Source organism: Caloenas nicobarica, chromosome 2, assembly GCF_036013445.1.
Source record: "Caloenas nicobarica isolate bCalNic1 chromosome 2, bCalNic1.hap1, whole genome shotgun sequence".
Classification (NCBI taxonomy): domain Eukaryota; kingdom Metazoa; phylum Chordata; class Aves; order Columbiformes; family Columbidae; genus Caloenas; species Caloenas nicobarica.
Window position 1 is genome coordinate 54,391,275 of NC_088246.1, and position 19,932 is coordinate 54,411,206.

The window sequence follows — 19,932 nt, forward strand, 5'->3', positions numbered from 1 at the left end:
AAATACTAAAATAAACAGAGAAGCAAAGTCAGTCAAAAGCTGATCAAGCTCACACTAAAAAGCTTGTTATGTGTCTAGAAACATGGTTATGGTCTCACACATGAATAAATAAGCTTTTATCTGAAGTGAAACAACCAGGCATTTAACATCACTTCCATTGACATGGACCCCCTAAACTGTACAATTTTAGATCTACAAATAATTAAATAATTACCATCTTCATCTCATTGTATGCATAGTAACCTTACTCTGATTCAAAATAGGATTTTAAGCTGGAATGTCCCTGAGATCTTGCTCCTGCTAACGCCCTTAATTCTAGCAGTGTGCCATGTGGAATATTTACATGTCTTCTAATATTTTTCTGCGGCTTTAAGGAGCTGCTTAGTCCATTTGCAAAATATCAGCACGCTTGAGGATTTGTCCATTGTGTTCTCAAGGAACAGTCGTGCATGCAGTGAGAGCGTATGAGAGCGTACCTGCCACATCGGGCTGAAGCACTGTATCTGCCAGCAAAGCCTTGTGCTGCTGCCAACGCTCAGTTCCCTTATAATGAGTTTACTCCTGCTCTGTTTTGTGTAAACAGCTGCCTTCCAGGACCACAGTTTAGGTCTAATTAATTTCTTAAGAAAAACATAGTTTAGTTTATAGTCTAGTTCTAAAATTTGGGTCATTTCTAGTTCTCACTAGTGGTTCTAAGATGCCTCAAACTCCATCAATTTCAAATATGGTCTTTCATTCCACAGTTAAAGACTAAAATACTTCTAATATAAAGTTTGAGGGTTTTTTTTACTTCACACACAAAATTTAGGAATGATTGTAGGATATACTTGGCCAATTTTATCTAACAAATATTTACAATCAGACAATTAAGATTCTTCTGTAGGACTGCAACTTTCCCATGTCAGTTTCATCTCAGACAAGTTTAATATTGCCAGTAACTTTAATAAATATAGCAACTAGTGAGTGCAAAGTATTACTTATGTATATTTATGTTCCAGACTAAGACTTAAATAAAAATACTGGCTGATACTAGCAGCTTTTAAACACTTTTCTCTAAAACAAAACCTTAAGTTATTGGTTCCTTTAGTAATCGCACAACTCTGTGGATAAATCACAGGAGTGCAGCTGACAAAGCCTGGCTTTTACTACCATTTCTGCCAGAGGACTCTGAGCAAGGCATCTCACTTTGCTTTTGCCTCATCACTTTAACATCTGCATGCAGGAAGCCTGGTGGTAGTTATAATTATTTGTTGCTCTCACTCCAAATTTCCCTCAATGCTTTCATTCAACAAAATGGCAGCTTCTTCATGTGCATTTGAATGATCGCTTAAAAGAGCTCAAGTGTCGAGATTAAGCGAGGAAGCAAAGGACTGTATTAATTCTAGTAGAGACCAAGAATGGAACTTGTGTCAGATTCTCATGGAGACTCACAGTGAAAGGTGCTGTTCTTCTTATCTTGCACATTTTCAAACAGTTCATCTAATACCTTTTTACCTTCAGGAAACGAGCTGTATAAAATCAGTCATATAGGTATCAGCAGCAGTAACTCATTTTTCAAAACCGTGTGTCATTGGGACACAAACCCTGGGCCTCTTCCTGTCTCACATTTTTCCATTCTCATGGTTATTCTGCCATCTTAATTGCACAGATTTGTTTTTTAAATTTTTTTAATTTTATTTTTATTTTTTACTCTTTTGCCACAGAAAGCATTTCCTACATGCCAGAAAAACAGGAGTTACGAGATATTCTCGACGGTGGCCAAACATTGTTTTCCAAACAGAAAGCGCAGTAAATTTTGACCTGGCCAATATATGCTTAAAAGTCTTCAAAGCTGACTATGAAAAAAATACTTTAAATCTATAACCCATATAAAATTTATATCATCTATGAAGTAGATGTATAATCTATAACACAGCTATACACACATCTGTATAACATATATAAGAATTGCATGGCCAGATTTTGGCCCAGGTTTGTACATTCGTGTTACAGCCTCGCGACCTGCAGTGATATGTCCTTTCGCACCACATCAGGTCTGCGACCTCCAGTCCCGGCGCAGCCAGCGAGCAGAGCCTGCAGCGCACATGCTGCTAAACAGTGCGAATCAGGCTGCTGGACCTCCGCCACGGGAAGCAAAATAAGGTTGGACTTGTTCCCATGTGTGCATTTGAAATTTAGTTCTCTCAAAGACAGTCCCTGACCTTGACCATGGCCTTTTAAATTTATGGATTGGTAACAGGGAACTGAGGAATGAAAACACTTGAAGCTCCTTATCCTTCGTATTTACCGGACCAGATGGCTGCTGCTAAGTGTTTGCATCAGCCTGGTTTTACCATGTAACAGTGCCTGGGTACAAAAATTGCATCTTATCAGAGATGGTGCGAAGGCTGGCTTTTAACAGGTCCTAGTGCTTCTTGCTCTGGTAATGCATTTTACTCGTCTGGAACTTTCTTTGAGGGATCTGAAGAATTTATTGCTGGATACTCCTCCAGGCATTTTACTTCTTGAAAACAGTAGCTACTGGCTGTTTTTTGCTAGGCATGCACCCAGTCTTTTAGCTGATCAAAGCCACATTGACCTGATTTTCAGGAAACCCTGTTTGAAATCAGTGAACCTCAGTCATCAGAAAACCATAGAAATGTACCAGCTATTGCAGTCTGAGATAATAGCAGGTTTCTAAGAGGGATCCTCCTTTGTCTTGAAATGGTATCAGAGGTTTCAACTTTTAATAACCAGGTCCTAAAAAAAAAAAATTCCACTTTTCCACTTTTTCTCTACATCATGACTCTTTCCCTGTCCCTCACAAAAGCCTGGATATGAAAATATTTTTGCTGGCCAATGGTTTCTGTAATGGAGTGAACAATTATTTAGTTCTTAAAGCAAATGGATGTTAAATGCAAGGATAAATTTAAGCTTTTTTTTTTTTTTCCTGGGACCAGCCTCCATGTTTATGTTGCATCTGTTACCTTACCTTCCACAAGAGCACAGCCAGCAACAGGAAGATGAGAATTCCCACCAGCAAACTGATGGCAATGATCCATCCGACAACATACCCACGAGGCTCCAGATTGTGCAAAGCCTCGAAGACCACCTACAAAGCAATTAGAAAAAGATCTTTTTATGATTGGAAGTTGTATTATTTTCTCTTGTACTCATCTTATTAAACACATTGCATGGTGGCCTCACTGATCATATTTCATCTGTCAAACAAATATGGAATGTGTCCTTCATTTCATGCTTCCCATCTATTTTTTTTTTTTTTTGCAAAGGATTTAAAGCTTTCAAGTGTAATATGAGTAGCCATGCATTGGATCCAAAGGATATCAGCTTCCACTTCAAAATAACTCTTACCCTGCCAATGCTCACACCCCATTCCAGACACTGATCTTGTTCTGGTGCTGGGCCACCAAAGGTGCACAAAGGTTTGCATGAAAAACTCCATCTCTTGGTTTGGCAGGGATTGCCATGACAGCTCACTTGGTTTGTCTTACTCATCATGTTCCTGGCCCTACCAAACACCCCGATGCTTCGCATGAAACAGTCATGTGTGCTGAGCTTGTTGACTCTTTTTCACAAAAAAATGGGACAACTTGCCTGTATCCTTATTGAATACAAATCATCCCTGCTGTGCTTCACAAAGCACATTGTGTGAAAGAGGGAAGGGTGCATGCAATCATTGGCTCTTCTGGGAATGCAGAGAGCAGTTTCCTGCTGTTCTCTTCTCTCTTTTTGTATAGCATGTATGGCTGGGAAACACATCCTACAAAGATCTTTCAATAACCATCTGCCTTAAGAAGAAAATGGGAGTAAATTATACCACTTGTATACACTATGTGAATTTCCAGTCTCTTATTTCAATCAAAACCAGTTCCTCAGTGGAAAACTCAAAACCAGTTCTCTACAGTGAGGGCTATTTCTGTGATAGATTTAGCAATTTAATATCCAGCAAATGCAGAGGCGCAGCAAAGATTTTTTTTATAGGTAATATGTTTGCTTTGTCTGGCTTTGTTTTGGTTTGTTTTGGAAGGCAAAATAGTGAGTTTTCCTCCCTTCTTCACAAACCACTTTCATCATCTTTGATTTAAATTGTCAAAACCCTTTTGTAGACATGATTTGTTAAATCAATCTTTTAAACAAAACAAAACAAAAAATTGGTAGTTAAAAGTGGGTGAAAATCTGGGAGTTATGGTCAGATACAATTATGCAATCCCAAGATACTCATCTTTAAGAGGCCCATGGAAGACCCATGAAATACCTCCACTCACTAGTGATACCGTTCAAACAGCGTCATTTATGAGACAGCAAAGCGAATCTGATACCATAAACCCCATATAGATGGTGAAGGTTGGCATTCAGGAAAAGGCTGCAACAGGGGTGTGATGGCAGCACTGGAACAGAGGCCAAAGAGGCTCTGGATTCTCCATCCTTGCAGGTTTCCAAGCCTCAGATAAAGCCATGGGGATTCTGAGCCAGTACAGGTAACAGCCCTGCTTTGAGTGGGAAATGGGACAGATCAGCTTCCCCAGGTCCCATTAATGAACATTTCTCTGTTTCCAGAAGCATATGCAGCCTCAAGCAAATGCCCACAAATATTACAGCCACAGATGAGAGCAAGCAGGTCAGTAGGGCTATACTTTGTCACCGTGCTCCCATATGAAAGTACTCCAAGATCCTTCACCTCAGCTTCACAGGCTAATGTTGATTTAGACCACAGTTTTTTTGGAGGAATTTGAACACAGCTGATTTACACACACGAGTTGTTTTTTTTTTCTATTGATGAGATATTATCAGGCATTTGATGACAATGAGATGTGAAAATATAACAAATGGACAAGAACGAAGCTATACATAGATAGCATTATCCAAACATATTCCCATAACCAGTATCACAATGCTCAAAATAGCTCTTGAACATGGACCAGTTCTTCACTTGAGAAAAAGGATAATTTTAGCATTTCAGACATTAGCACGAAACCTTTGACAGACTTTTAAAGACATCTTGCTGAACAGAGCAAGTTTCCTAAGCAGAAGAGTTTCCCTCATAGCCAAGATAAGTGTAAGGGAAATACCAGACAGAGAGATCAAACACAAATCTTGTCCCTTCCTCATATTCCTGAGCCAGCTTGGAAAGATGATCTGATGTGGCAGTCTATTTCTCACGAAGGCTATGGTTAGCATTCATTTTGTGGACACAAGTCAGAAGACTATTTCTTAGATGATAAGGAACTAATGTTATTTCCCTTTCTGACTATAAAAGAAACAAAACTCTCAACCTTTTAAGTATTGCCAACTTTAGTGAAGAGACCTTTCAAGCAGTCCCTGGATGCAAAATGAGGTTGTGCCTTCTCTCCACTACTCAGAGAGTAAATGTTAACATAACACAACCTGCCGCACAACAGACCTATATGTTCTTCATGCTGCCAAAAGACAGAGCCAGGAATAGCTGCAGAGATCAAATCATACATCATCTCTACAGCAAGAGCCCCACATTTCAAGTTTGAAGCACACTGGATAGAATAACTTGGCTGTAGTTTGTGCAGTCACAGCTCAGGCTACAAGGGTAGAGAGCAACAACAGCTTCTTATCTATCCAGCTTCTTCTAGCAGTCTGGAGTCAACATACAAGCACAAAATCTCCCTATTCCAGGTTTTGTGGTTTGGAGAGGAGCAGAGATGTTGTGCATGTTAATATCCTTATCTCTCTCAAGCCCTCAAAATCAGCCTGCATTAATACACAGCCACTGCAATGAGTTTTGGTGAAGAGGCAACCAACAATAAAAAACTCAAGCCAAACCCCAACCAAACCAGAGCGAGCAGACAGTCGGTGTTCATCACACATCAGGAGGATCAGCAAGAAGCCAGTACAGTACATCGTGAGACGCCAGGGAAGCAAGTCATCCCAGGGGGAAGGCTGGAGGGTGATGTTACTGAAAAGAAGTGCACCAGCCGCAAATGGCCACTTGACCCAGCGCCCATGGCACAGCCCCTGAAAGCCCATCTCGAGCGAACCTTGAAATCCTGTCCACCCCAGCAGCACAGCCCCCCCAGGGCAGCCAACACATTGGAGAGCACAAGGCAGACTCCAGCCCAGCACACTTCCCACAGGCCCGATCAATGGACAAGACAGAAGTGATAAGAGCAACTGATGCAGAAGATAAGGGTAGGGTGGGAAAGCATCCCGGAGAGGGTGGCGGGGCACGGCGGCTGTCTGGTTCAGAAAGCACATAGAACAGTCATAAAATATGGAGGGGATTACAGGCTTGTTTTCAGACTCTGACGAAATGCCAGGGAAAGGCTGTGAAAAACACGGTTGTCTTGACGATGTATGAGGAGTTTTAGTTTCATATTTATCTTTTCATTTCATGCTGTACTTGCAGGATCTTAGAGCAAGGAAGCCCTAGAGGCAGCGTAGCTTGCCGTTTAGCTGTACATAGCTCACACATCAATAAGGTTTACACAATGTAATGCCCTTCTGTAAAATAACAGAGACCTGTGCCCTACCACTGATTTCTGAAATGTTGAACCTGCATGGACAAGGGCATCTACCAGTTCAACTTCTACATGTGCCAAACACTTGCAATATTCTGATAGTTCTAGTGAACAAATCAAAAAAAGAATTTTTTTTGTTTGTTTTTTCAGTGCTTTTAAACCACACTATTTCAGTAAAGTGTGTAGGCAAGAAGTTAAGAAGTTAACTGAGTAGGAATTTTGCAAATACTTAAAGTTCACACTGTGCTGAAGCCCCTTGCAGAATAGGCACATGCTGCTACACTGGGACTCAAAGACAAGAAACATACTTCAGCAAAATCGGGTTAGAAATACATAATTGCAATATTTTCATTTCTTTTTGCATATGCACACTAATGAATTTTATACGGTTGCATCATGAACCACAGCACTGTGGAAGGCATGGGCTGATCAAAAAATGCTATTTTTTTTCTGTATTATCACTCAGAATATTTCTGGTGTTTCAAACCACACTGCGCTGCTGGCTGACTTGTACATTCAAGTGCTGTTATATTTGGGGGTACTTGTAGTAAAGACACTATTCTCCTATACATAGTACATATAGGTATATGCATCTCTTTTTATATATTTATTTATTTTCATATACTAAAAAAGGCCTTGGTAGTTCTTGAAAAATACAAACCTGAGGTATCCTTGTTACCTCCTTGTCTCTAACCCTGGGAAATTAACTGTATTTTACAGCTATTGCGTATTATTCTGTTCCTTTACCAAACTGTATGTTTCTACCTGCCAGACTGCACCGTAAAGAAAAATCTATAAAAAGGGATTGATACAGAAAGAAATTGAAAGGTAAAACAATAAAATGAAATGAAAAACGTAACATGGTGAAAACAATAAAGCAGCAAATAACCCACAGGAAAGGGGCTGCAACGCTGCTGGAGGAAGCACACATCTGGCTCCAGCCAGGCCAGGATGTTGTGCCCATCTCATGGGTAAACTGGAGAAAACAGGCACCTTAAAAATTGCCAAGTGTTTCTAAAAGGCAAGAGGGGGTAGTGGGTTGCTGAGTGGAAAAGATATTCTCATGTGCATTAAAAAAAGACTGGCATGTCATGAAAACTGTCTAGTACCACAGGCTGCTCCTTTGAACACAGACATGGAGAACAGGCCAAAGTCAGGAGTCCTCTGTGCCAGGGGCAGACAGCTAAAGCTTTGACATGTGAATATGCCTTTAAATCTCTCTGCATATAAATATGCAAATATAGGCCTCTCAAGGTCTTTACAACCGTAAACTTCATTTTTTAAAAGTTTTTCTTTTTTGTTTTTGTCTTCCCTGAAATATATTTATCATCGCAAACAAAAAAATACCTAAATCCTGAGCAAAGAGACATCCATATAGGGCAACCACTTGCCTATGTTGAATTAAACCTGGGGTGACTGGGCTGAAAATGAGAGAACAGTGAACTCTATCCAGGAGGACAGAAAGGTTCAAAGGCTTGATGAAGCATACTTGTGCTGAGCTGACAGCACCAGAGAGCAATACAGTAGCCTTCATCTTTACAGGGCACCTTGTTGCAGGAGCTGCATGCATTTTACCTGGGGAACCCTTTCACCTATTCAGCTTTGGATTCCTTCACTTTCAAGACAGGGAGGCTGAGAGGCATTTGTCTGGTTTTGACACAGTGAAATCCAGACTATTCTTCCCTCCACTCCGGCACTCACAGAGCGAAGTCCTTTTGCTCCATAAGACCGGTCCTCCTCCCGCACACAAGCACCAAGCATAGGATGAGAATGCTTGGACCTGGTATTTGACCACAGTGGTCTCATGGAGCTTGTTGTTGGTTTTGCCTCACATGCAGAGAAGAAGGGAGCCAAGCCTTCATGGAAACCCATATGTTCAAGAAAAGAAAGCATGCCTCCTGAAAATACCACGCCATGGGTTTCAGCCAATATACACTCATGTTAACACAATTGTCATGACAGAGCCAAATCCAAACTCTGCTCACCTGTTCCATGTGATTTCTCCAATCTAAGAGTTCAAACAGCCTATTGTAACTGGAGACAAAAAAATGTGTAATTCCAAATCACATAAAACCATATTCAAAGCCAGAGAATTGATTTCTGAAAGCTGCATAAATACATCTTCTTTAAAAATAGGTTCATTTCAAAGACAGCCTGCTACCCAACTTAGAGATATTTACATAATCTTTTACATTTCCCCTACAAATCATCTACTACAATTACTGAGAAAGCTGATATTTATATGAGTAGTCCTGCCACCATTGGTACTTCTTACACTAGCATCACAAATATCGGTGTTCCTTTTACTTTTATCTTCTTTATAGGTAGTTTGAACTTTGATATTGTACACTACATTGTATAAGTGCCCAGTGAATAGGGGCACCTGGTTCTAAAGGACCATTTCAATGGGCTAATAAGTCTACATTTATCTGTAGAAAGCAAAAAGGCCTTTTAAAATGTACCACAATAAAGTGTCTAAGAAAATGTTTTTAATTGTTAGGGAACACTTTCAGAAACAGACTGAAAGGAGTCCATGCACAACCGTTCAGAAGGAGCTGCTATCTAAATGGATTCAGTACAGCAGCCCATGGTCAATAAAACGAATACAGGATGGGCTTTAGAAAGGAAGGGGGAAGTATAGAATAAAGACATTTTATCTCTCTTGTCTCTCTACTACCAGCTGAATAGCTGTGGTTTGCAACAAATACTATTCCTTTCTGCATTCCACAAGAAAAGAGAAGGGGGAAAAATGAATACCTTGAGCCAAACCACATGTCTTAAATTTTTCCCTGAACACGACCCTATGCAAAACATATGGCAACGGTGAAGCCAACACACATATGGAAATAGCATAAAGTAGAGAGCAAATGGCATTCACATCAGAAAATACTTGAAATTACAAATTGATGTTACATGACTACAACATGTCATGCATGCAGCACGCTCCTTTACAGCTCGGGCTTCCCAGGAACTCAGACCAAGCTCTTGTTTGAAGATTAATATATCTTCCCAGCGCACAGAGTGCGCTTTATATTTGTTGCAACTCAAGGCTTGATGGAAGGCTTTCTGGGAACAGGAAAAGGACAACTTTTTTAAATCTTCTTTTTTTTTTTTTTTGCTCCAAGCATTAGATAACACTGAAATACAGCAGAGCTTGCATTCCTGGATAAAAGCATTTCTAAATTTTGAACATTTAATAGCAATCCCACGCATTTTACATTGCGCCTATCATTCTGAGAGATTCCAAAACCCTTTGCAGATCAAAATATTTGGCAGATAGATCCTGGCTTCTTCCATTTTAATTGGGGCATGGGTATCACAGCCAGGTGTTACTTCAGTCATTAATGAAATTTTGACATTAAATTGCAAGATGTGCTTTGTGCAAGTTGTAGAACTAAAGAGAGATCAAGTAACGTATCAACAATCAGAGCTGCAGGTCACTTGTAACACGCATTCCCTGGGAAGGCTAGCTATGTTTTTCATTTGAGTTGCCAAGCCTATTTTTTAATGCTCTTTAGAATGGTCCAGAAACCTGACAAAGAAAGTAAAAGAGAAGGGGGAGAATGGGGTGCCGTCATATAAAATAATTTATTTTTCTGACAGGTCTAATAAAATAGGAAGTTAAGTCTAGGGTTGCAGACGTGATGGTGAAGAAGATGGTTGCTGCAGTGGTGTCTCTATTTTCAGACTGAAGGTAGTAAGTAGATGCAGGTATTATTATTATTACTTTGCCTGTAGGGTTTTTAATCCATTGTCTCTGAGATGAGTGTTTTAATTTGAGACATCCGTATCTTCCAAAAGTGTGTTGAACTCAATGCTCTCCTGCTCAAACCTCAATAGTACTAACTGAAATGGAACCAATGAGAGAATGGTTGCATGTGCTGCTGGCGATGACAGCCATTGGGATAAAAGGATAACAGAGATGGGATCTAGATCATGCTCGAAAACTACACAGCAAGAGGAGAAATTGAAAGTAGTCCAGATTACCTATGATCCTCATGAGAGAGAGAAATAAATGAAACTTCAAAATTTCACCAGGCAAAAGAAAGCTGAATTTGGATGGGGCCCCCTGTTGAATTTTCACACATAAGTTTTAGGAGACTTGGTAGTCGGAAACCAAAGCCATCACCTCCTCCTTCTCCAGTAGATTGTAAATATGGCCTTGTACAGTTTTACTTACAGCCAAAACTATACAGTGAATTCACCTTGAACTTTAATATTTCCCCTTCAATTTTCAATCTGGCCTCATGCAGATTAGCGTGAAATGCAGTATCAGGTGATACATTAATTCTAACAGCTCAGTACAACGGAACTGTTAAATGAATCTCTGAAAGTTTATACCCCCTCACCCATTTTCACAGCTCCCAAAATATCATTAACACTTCTAAATATTTCATACTGGCACATCTGAAAAGACTTTGCTGGGGTTTCAAGTCTCTGCTAGGCTTTCAAGGAAAATCTGAATTAGATTAAAACAGATGTTAACCCTAGAACAGTAAGCTAAGCCTAATTTTGGCATGAATATTCGAATGGTATTACAATTTTGGCTAGTACGACAGAGATCTTCCTGTGCCACATAACATCATTCACTGTGATGGCATGGTCATCATAGAGAGCAAAACCACAGAAGCACAGTTCACAGCACTGCTCGTGTAGCCAGACAAAGTCTGGGCACTCTCATGGGCAAGCCCAGCCACAAATTCCAGTTCGCGTAGAGCTCTCAATGATTAACTCCAGCCCACTGGAATCAGGAAACCTTTCTCTGCATGTTTGTTTACTTACTGGTTTTTCTTCTGGGCTCCCATTGGGCACCTCCACAACTCTGAGGTCAGGGTCCACCTGCACCCTTGCCCTTGTGACGAACTGGATGACCGATGAACTATCCTGAGAAGTAAAAAGAGGAAGAGTTGGATTCGAGGGTGAAAAACACCAACACCACCACCAACAAAAAAACCACAAGCAAAACCAGCAAACATTTGCCAGTATAATACACATGTCTAGACAATGCTTAGTGGAGGTTGGGTTGAGAGTTAAGTATTGTCCTGGTTAAAACCCTGCTTTGAAAAAAATATCTCTCGTGCTCATAACAGAAAGACAAAAGAGAACACATTATCTCAGATTAAGACAAAATCATGTATATTGGACTTTAAACACATAGTTTGTATTTGGCCTGTTAATGTTTCCCACATTTACTGCAAAAGCAAAAGACAATGCCGCCAATCAACACAGGCAGGCTCAATATTAACCATCCAATAAAAGTTTCTCTTTGTTTTTCGAGTGAACATAAAAAAGATATATGAAACCTGGGATAAACTTAAGTATATCTCAAGATGAAAACTTCCTACTTATTTGAATCTGTGCACTGCAAATATCTTAAATATTCAATGTACACCTCCACTTATTAATATATATTTCTCCTACATTTTACACAATACATTTTAACAAGCACACTCCAATAAGCTGCCGTTTCAGCTCATAGGTTCATCATTTGTATGCTGTTCACCTTGAGGAGGGTAGGTGATGAGTAGCAAATTGCATGTATTGGTGATACTGCCCCAAAGACTTGTGTAAGCACTGTATGTCTTTTAAAATAGCGTTGCTAATGGTCAACTTGTAAAAGACCCAGCAGATGGGATGAATCGTGGCTATTCCCAGAAGCACATTTTATTTGCACTCAGTTACTTGATTATATATTTCAGCACTTCTATAAGCATGTAACAAATATCTAAAACTTCTGGCCTTGCCTATCTTTCCTCTTTTCAAATACGAACAGACATTAGCAGACTGGCTGGTTTCAGCTGAAAAAGCTCAGGGCTATCAATTGCTCTAGGATTTCCTTTCTAATAAGGGCTCTCTCCAATGCTTTTAATCTAGCAGCTATCAAAGGCAGGTTTATTTTAGTAGGCTCACGCTATCAGCTTTCTCCTCTGATTATCTTATACCCTCATAATCTTACAGCATCTTGCCACAATTACACAGTCAGCATTTTAGTAAGTATAGGAAAACGGGGGAAAACACGGTAAATCACTAGAAATTTAAAAGATTTGCTGTCTCATTTAGCGGCTTCAAAGACGACAGGAATTAACTTGCAAACATTTGTTTCTTGTCACAAATGTCAAGCTCAGCATTAATATGGTTGTGATGTATCTTCTTTGAATAATAATCATTTGAAGTAAAAAAATTACAAAAAGCTCCCACGTCTCTGTTTACATGGAAGGAATGATAGATAGTTGGTCACAGTTTACATCCACTTACTCAATTTTCCATTTTTCAGAATGAAAGCTTTTGGAAATCAATTCAACTTTCAGAAGTCTCTAGCCTTAACACCATGCATACAATTAGGGGTCTCATTTGTTGTTTCTCAGTGTATAAATTTCTGAACTTAATTTATTTCTGCCTTCATGGGTAATGGGTAAGAACTAGGATTAACACCTCCATACATGCTGTCGATAAATAGATCTGTTTTCTTTGACATCGTGATTTTTTATAACACACTAGTAAAGAGCAGAAGGAATGCAGCTCTTGGGTCCATTGATGCACATAACCATACTTGAATTGGTGTTTAAGACAAACTACAAAGGAAGCACATACCTTCTTCAGTATCTCAGTATTCAGTAGCGTGTAGATACTTATATCACAGGACTCTGCTTTTGCTAGTGAACTTAAGTTGCAGCGTATAATTAAGCAGGACCTGCCTGGTCTTTCACAGTCCTACAGGAAATAAGGAAAATTTAACTGTTAGGCAAAGGAGGAAAAAAATTCAGTGACAAACTGTATGACAGCAAACACACCAGCTAAGTTACATAGTAAATTGCCAAAATACAGCACTCCTGCACTGAAATAGCAGCAGCTTTCAAGACCTGAAGACAGTTAGATACAGAGACATGCATGAAACAAAGCCAGGTCAAATTCATTCCTCTGTACAGAGCTGCTGAGCCAGGTGAGTGCTTGGGGGCAGGAGAAGTGGGGCCACCGCAGTGCATCAGCCCCTGGCACCGGGCGGGTGCGAGTGCAGCACAGAGCCCCGGCTGCCCCGTGTGCCTTTGGAAAACACGGGAACAAGGGCTTTGGTCACCGAGTGTGTGCTACCACGTCAGGTAACTCCCTCCCCACTGCACTTCCGAAACTGCCTAATTCCATTTAAAAACCAGATAATTAAAATCGCTAAATATCCACACGGAACATCAGTTCTAGCACACATTCACCAAACAGTCGCTCTATAATTAGCTATCTGCTTGAGTTCTTCATGCTGAGCCACGCAAAATCTTTTGTAAGATACACCGTATGTTCAAGTTTGCCACAGGTGGACTTTCTTACCAATACTCTTCTGCCAGACTTCGTGAAAAAAGCAAATATTGTGTGGAAAATATTTTCATTCTCTTGAGGAACAATGCATGGGCTGGGGTTTCTGTGAAAAGAACAGCTTCCTTTGTCCTGACCAACCTGCAAGCACAATTATAAATCACAATTATTATTCTGAATTAAACTAAATGACACAAGAAGGTGGGATTAACCTGTCCATAAAAATGCACCTACATCTGAGTTGGACATCTGAACTCCCTTTAATAGTCAAAAGAGAGAAATAAGTGCTTTGGAAGTCAAATAATCCTAAAAAAAAAATATCTAAAGCCAGATGAACCATGCTCTGGAAATGTTTATGTCTCTTGACTAGATGGGATATGAACATATCTAACCCAGCTGACATATAGGTGTCTGTATTCTACATGTCTGGAGATAGAGACAGAAGAGAAAAATCAGCAAAAATATAAAGCACCACATAGTATTTTAAGTCAATTGTGTTACCATGTGTATTACATTTTTTATAACTGTAGTATTTGGTGCTTTGGCCAACTTGGCTGTTTCATAGTTTATATCAGAACTAATGAGATAAATGAAATCTTTGTGTAAATGCACAAGCCTGGACACCAAATCTGTGCATTTACCTTCAGCATAAATAGTAAAAAAATGAACTTTTTGTATCATTAACTTATTCACTTGTCCAGAAAAGCAGATGCTTGAGGCAACTGAAACATACCAAGCTTTGATAAAATGGTCTTCTGTCAAGGTAACATGGCACTAGAAAACCCTTCTCACTTTTTGCAGCTCATGAATATTCACTGAAGAAAATCTATTGGAATTTAATACAAACTATGACAACAAAGTATCAGAAAAAAGTTGTTATAGATATGAAATTACTGCATGCTCTGAGGCTGATTTTGCATTAAACAGTCTACAACTGAGTTAGCAGAAGTATTCCCCAAAAAAGAAACAAAACCCAAAGATCTATCTAGTTCTTAAATGCTCTTCTCCAGACAAGTGATGTCTATGTCTCTGGAAAAAATATACCTTTTCTGCTTCACTGACCCACAAGCCCTTCATAATCTCTTTGAAGTACATATTCATAACTTGTATTTACATAATCTGTCCCTACATTCCCAACAGATAGAGGCACAGGTAGCTACCCACAGTTTACAATCTCCTTGGGATCAACTGAAAATTAAGACTATGTTCTCTATTTGTCCAGATCACCTGGAACGAGTTTTAATTATTTATTGTAGGTAAGAGATTCACAAAGTATATTGACATTTATTTTCTTTGAACTTTCACGTGGGAATTAGATCCAGATCAACCAGAAGGTTTATGTTAAATCCTGAATGGCAAAGAGTCAAGATCTATTCTGTATTTGCTCTTTCTTCCTGAAAGTTTCAATTACCAGACACTTGGACAGATGTCGTTAGATTCATGCAAGAGACACAGAAAGGACAGCATGAGCTTCTGCACTACCCCAGCTTTTGGCATACTCTCCAAATAGTTCTGCTTTACATCCTGTACAAACACGGTGTAAGAACAAACTAAAGCAGAAATATCTCACAAGACTGAAAGGAATTATCTGGCACGAAGCAACATAAATCTGGTCCTTTCTTCTCCAAATAATTATCTTTTCTTAAACTGAAGCTTGGCTACATCTTGTACTTTTTAAAACACTTTAGCTGAAACAGAGAAAGGCATCTCCAGAGGACTACATCTGAATTTGGAAATACCCTTTCCTCTCTGCCAAGTATGCAGCAATCCTACATGAGGCGGCTACTAAATCCAGTGTCTCGGCCCATGTTAGGAAGGACGTGTGCAAGGACTGAGTACCTCCTGTCACCTGCGCTGCTCTGGAACAGATCAGCAGGTCACCTTCAGCCTGTTTTAGTAGCCAAAGGCAGATGTCACTTCCTAGGAGAAGGCAGACACCACAGAATTTGGGGGAATTCAATCAGGCAAAAACCAGGTTGCATCCATCTGTGTATTTGTGATCGATCAGCATATGCTGACAGCCAGTAGGCAGGAAAGGGTGCAAGACCGCTGAGAAGCACTCACCATCTTTTAACACTCTTAGAAATAGCAGAGCCACAGAACTAGGAAAAAAGTAATAAAAAACTTTGAAATGGGCAGATCATACTGAGGGAGAAGGAAAACCAGCCTTTCCAAAGGACTGGCCACAGGGTTTTGTTTTGGTTTGGTTTTTTGTGTGTGTGTGCATTTATTTTGTTAGTGTGACTGTCAGACAGTTATATTTCACACCACCTCTTATTTTCCTCAATTTTTACACACATAAAGGGAGGGTTTGATGAACCAGTTAGACAAAACTATGGTAACTTTTCAGTAAACTTTGTTTTCAATGAAAAATTCAGCTCTAGGACATCAACCCGCTAAGTAAAATCTTAGCACAAAGCTCCTGTCTGCATTATGCTGAGACTGAACTGCATCTCTGAAATACAATCAGGATTCGGCCTCACATGTAAGCCGCTCCTTGTTCAAACATGGTGCTACTCCAGCCACCTCTTTTTGTCCTTGTGACCAACCTTGTAATCTGGTACACGGAGAATAAAATTTCTGGCAAAGGGCTCTGCATGAGCAAAGGCTTACAATTTATAGATGCAAGAGCTATGCAAGTCTTTGCAATGGAGTAAATAACCATGCTCTTTGACAAAGTCTTGAAGTTTCAGGGTACGTGACACACTAGAGCTTTTCAGAAATTTCCACATGGTCTCAGCAGCCTATAAACAGGAAAGGACTACCTACCCCTGAAGTGACCTTCCCAGGACCTGGGATCTAACATCTCACTGAAACAGCAGGAGGAGATTTTCAGAACACTGCAGAGGATGTGGAAAGAGATGTGTATTGCCTCCGTACCCAGCACAAAGGCTATACGGAAGCTACAGAAAAAAAATCAACATCCAACTCCTAACACAAACAAACAGCAGCAAACTGGGGCAGGGGGAACAGGGACAGAAGGGAGGCTCTCTTAAATCCCACATTAAGACTGTGGCTTGGGAAATAAAAACCCTGTCCCGAGTGAGGTACCAAGCAGGAGCAGCCCTGCTGCCTCCCAAGGAGGGACTGCCAAGGAGCTCTGTCAGAGCTGTCTCTGCTGAAGGTTGTTTAATTCTGTTTTCCAGAAGGTGTTTACCCATTTTAAGTTCTGCATAAAACCATTTGCGGTCTGGTGCACTCACAATAGTTAAATCTTCTGTACTAGAAGTGTACCTAAAATCCACACCCGGACAGATGTAGATAAAGACTACATTAGCACATAATGTAGGCCAAAGTAAAAGGTGAAGCAGGCTCACTGCATAGCATCCTCAGCACCTGATGTCCATATTACATACTTTCGAACTTGCTCTGAGTCTGGTCCTGTGGCCTGAATGTGCTGTAGCCACAATCGAGTGTTCGGTGCACTCTTCAAGTGCTCTTTTGTGATTCTTTTGCCCCAAAAGGAATCCAGTTTGTGTACTTCGCAACGTGAACCACAGCTCCCTGCATGGGGAGGGCTTTAAAAGCTCACTTCTGTACTGAACTAAGATGCTAGCAAAGAAGCACTCTAAGGCACACTTTGGTCTTCAGGCCAGCAGAGCTTCTGCAAAGGGTGGTGACTCCAAAGGTGGACCAAATACACACTCTGCACACTTGCCAACAACAAGTTTTCAATTTTTTCACCCACGAGTGTGGATATTACATTCACTCCTGTAAGCAAGACTTCTGAACTTCATATCATTTCTTATGTACTAGAATGGTTACATTTCTACATAAGCAAACCTTTCTGGAACAAAAAACCTAAAATCAGACTTGACCATTCAAAGTTCCTCCATAACTAGAAGTGAGAGAGATAGATAGATATATATATGTATATATATATATGTTTAGTATGACCTAGTAGATTTCATCGAACAGCTTTACATTGCATAAAAAATGGCATAAAAATAATTTAAAAGGTCTTAAATGATCTTCTAGTTTTTCTTCTCTATATACAGTAGTTTATGCTCTCACATATAGTCTACAATACCACTAACATGATGAGTTTTTTCAGAGCAACAGCATCAAATTTTTGTAACACAGAACTTTACCAGCTACTGATCCTAGCCTTCAACTCTCGGAAAACCTTTCAAATTATGAAAAAAAAAAATGATACAGTATTTTTGCAAAGAAATGACATTTTTGATTTTCAATTCTAAACTGAAAAATATGTAAGAGGGTGGTTTTCTGATGGAAACTCATATATTTTTCAAAAACTTTTCCACAAAGAATTTATAACTTCATATATTTATTATGATTTGTCAGTGTTCTAATTAGAACAAGGCATGTTTTGACCATCTTGAATACTGTATTCAACTTTCATGTGAGGCAAACCAACATCAAGAACAAAAGCAAAATTTTCCCACACAAGCTTTTACTGACAACGGTTTCTTTTTACGAGGCTGTCCCTGTGTAGGGTTGTTCCCATTCTTCAGGAACATCTTGCCATAGACTGCAAAACACCTAACATCAATGCAAGTTAATGCAACCTAACATCTTCTCAAGTTCTAAGGCACTTTTGTCAAACTGCTCAGCCCTGAGTTAAAGAAAGGTAAAAACCCAACCAACCAACAAAATTACTCCGATATTCCCACTGTGGAATACCAGAGTGATTAAAGCCAGCACAGACTCCATTCAGATCTCACCTGCGTTCTTGAACAACGCTGGATGCCAGAATAGCCACCTACAGTTTTCAACAGTGAGTAGTTATTGTGGATGCCTCCCTTAGACACCTAATAGGCCTGCTTCCAGAAGGTGGACATGTGACACCTAGAACCCACCACTTTTTAGAGAGTTTTTGCTGGACATCCAATATCTAAGAGACTGAAAAATCACTACTCACTCATTAACATACTCTGTCCTATTGTATTCAACACATGTGCATATACATGTAACATGCATAAACACGAAGAGAGATAAGCCGGAACACTTGTACTACACAGACTGTAAATAGCACCGTGCATAACAGGCATCTAAAGGTCACCACAACTCTGCAAAGACAAATAGTATTACTAATCTATCATGATGCAGAAAAGCAGAATAACCCTTATGCTGCTTACCCTACCCATAAATGGCCACATGTTCAGAGACAAGTTAGTCTCTAGCTTTGTTAGTTTACTGGAAGTCGTTCTCCCCTTAAAGAGCCCATAAGTGTGCTTGAGAGACAATGTTTAAATAGGACAGCTTATACAATGGGTCACTCTGCCAATTTTTTGTCGTCAGCGCAAACCACTAAGCTTCTCAGAGACAAGACGTAACCGCTGGAGAAAGCATGTGCATTACTTCATGCTTTAAAAATGCTGCATCTGCAACAAGGAAGAAATTCCCACAGGATGACTTTAGGGGACTCTGAATACTTGAAAAGTCTTATGGAGCAGGGGCAGACCCATGAAGTAGCAATGATTTTTAATCACATCAGATTACACCATCCTCAAGAAAAAGTGGCAGGAGAACATTTCAAAGTGAGACAGTTGTCTGTAAAATGTATCACATACACTCCACACACATTACATCCTAAAAAAACTGCAAGATATTTAATAGGGCTGTATGGGAATGGCATGTTGGATTCATTACCTACACAGGGATCATAATCTTTGACTTTCTCTGCACGTGTAAGGATTTATGAGAATACCTAGGCTGGGCTTGGAACTCCAAGGTGGTACCAGTGCAAGGGGGACAACCACCATGCATTCCCCATGGCAACTTCTAACAAGCCTTTGGGGCCTTTAAGAAACTGTTGGGATTTGTCAGCAAACATTTTAGGGGTTCCAAATATACTGCCTGTAACAAACTTCACAGGTGAGACTGAAAGCCAGTGGCCACTTCTAGACTTAACCTCAACCCACTAAACATGTATCAAAGGTGAGACTCTCCATTTTTTCAGAGCCCCATATCCTGTCAGCTTGAGAGAGGGAAATGAAATACAATTTCCAAACAGGGGGCTGGGAAGGTCAGCTGAGGAACAAGCACAGGGAAGTGGAAATTAGCAGTTGGCATGGGGTTAAGTACGTGCATGTGGTAGGAGTCTCTTGGAAGAATGAGACTGAAAAACAAGAGGAAACTAGCTGTTGCTTCCAAAGAAGCATTAAGTACAATCTCTCTG

General features: G+C 40.0%; 1 protein-coding gene across 2 annotated transcripts in view; it reads right to left on the reverse strand.

Annotated features, from left to right (window-relative positions):
* Positions 1-19,932, reverse strand: part of ITGA9 (integrin subunit alpha 9) — a 226,059-nt gene that overhangs the window by 14,848 nt on the left and 191,279 nt on the right. The window contains exons 24-28 of one of the 2 annotated variants that reach the window (XM_065629503.1): positions 13,806-13,931; positions 13,080-13,199; positions 11,271-11,372; positions 8,474-8,522; positions 3,013-3,091 (exon numbers count right to left, since the gene is read on the reverse strand). In XM_065629503.1, the coding sequence (XP_065485575.1) occupies positions 8,514-8,522; positions 11,271-11,372; positions 13,080-13,199; positions 13,806-13,931 (357 nt within the window). In that variant the 3' untranslated portion in view covers positions 3,013-3,091; positions 8,474-8,513. Of the gene's footprint in view, positions 1-2,971; positions 3,092-8,473; positions 8,523-11,270; positions 11,373-13,079; positions 13,200-13,805; positions 13,932-19,932 lie in introns of those variants that run through there. The other variant, XM_065629502.1, reaches the window with a different exon arrangement.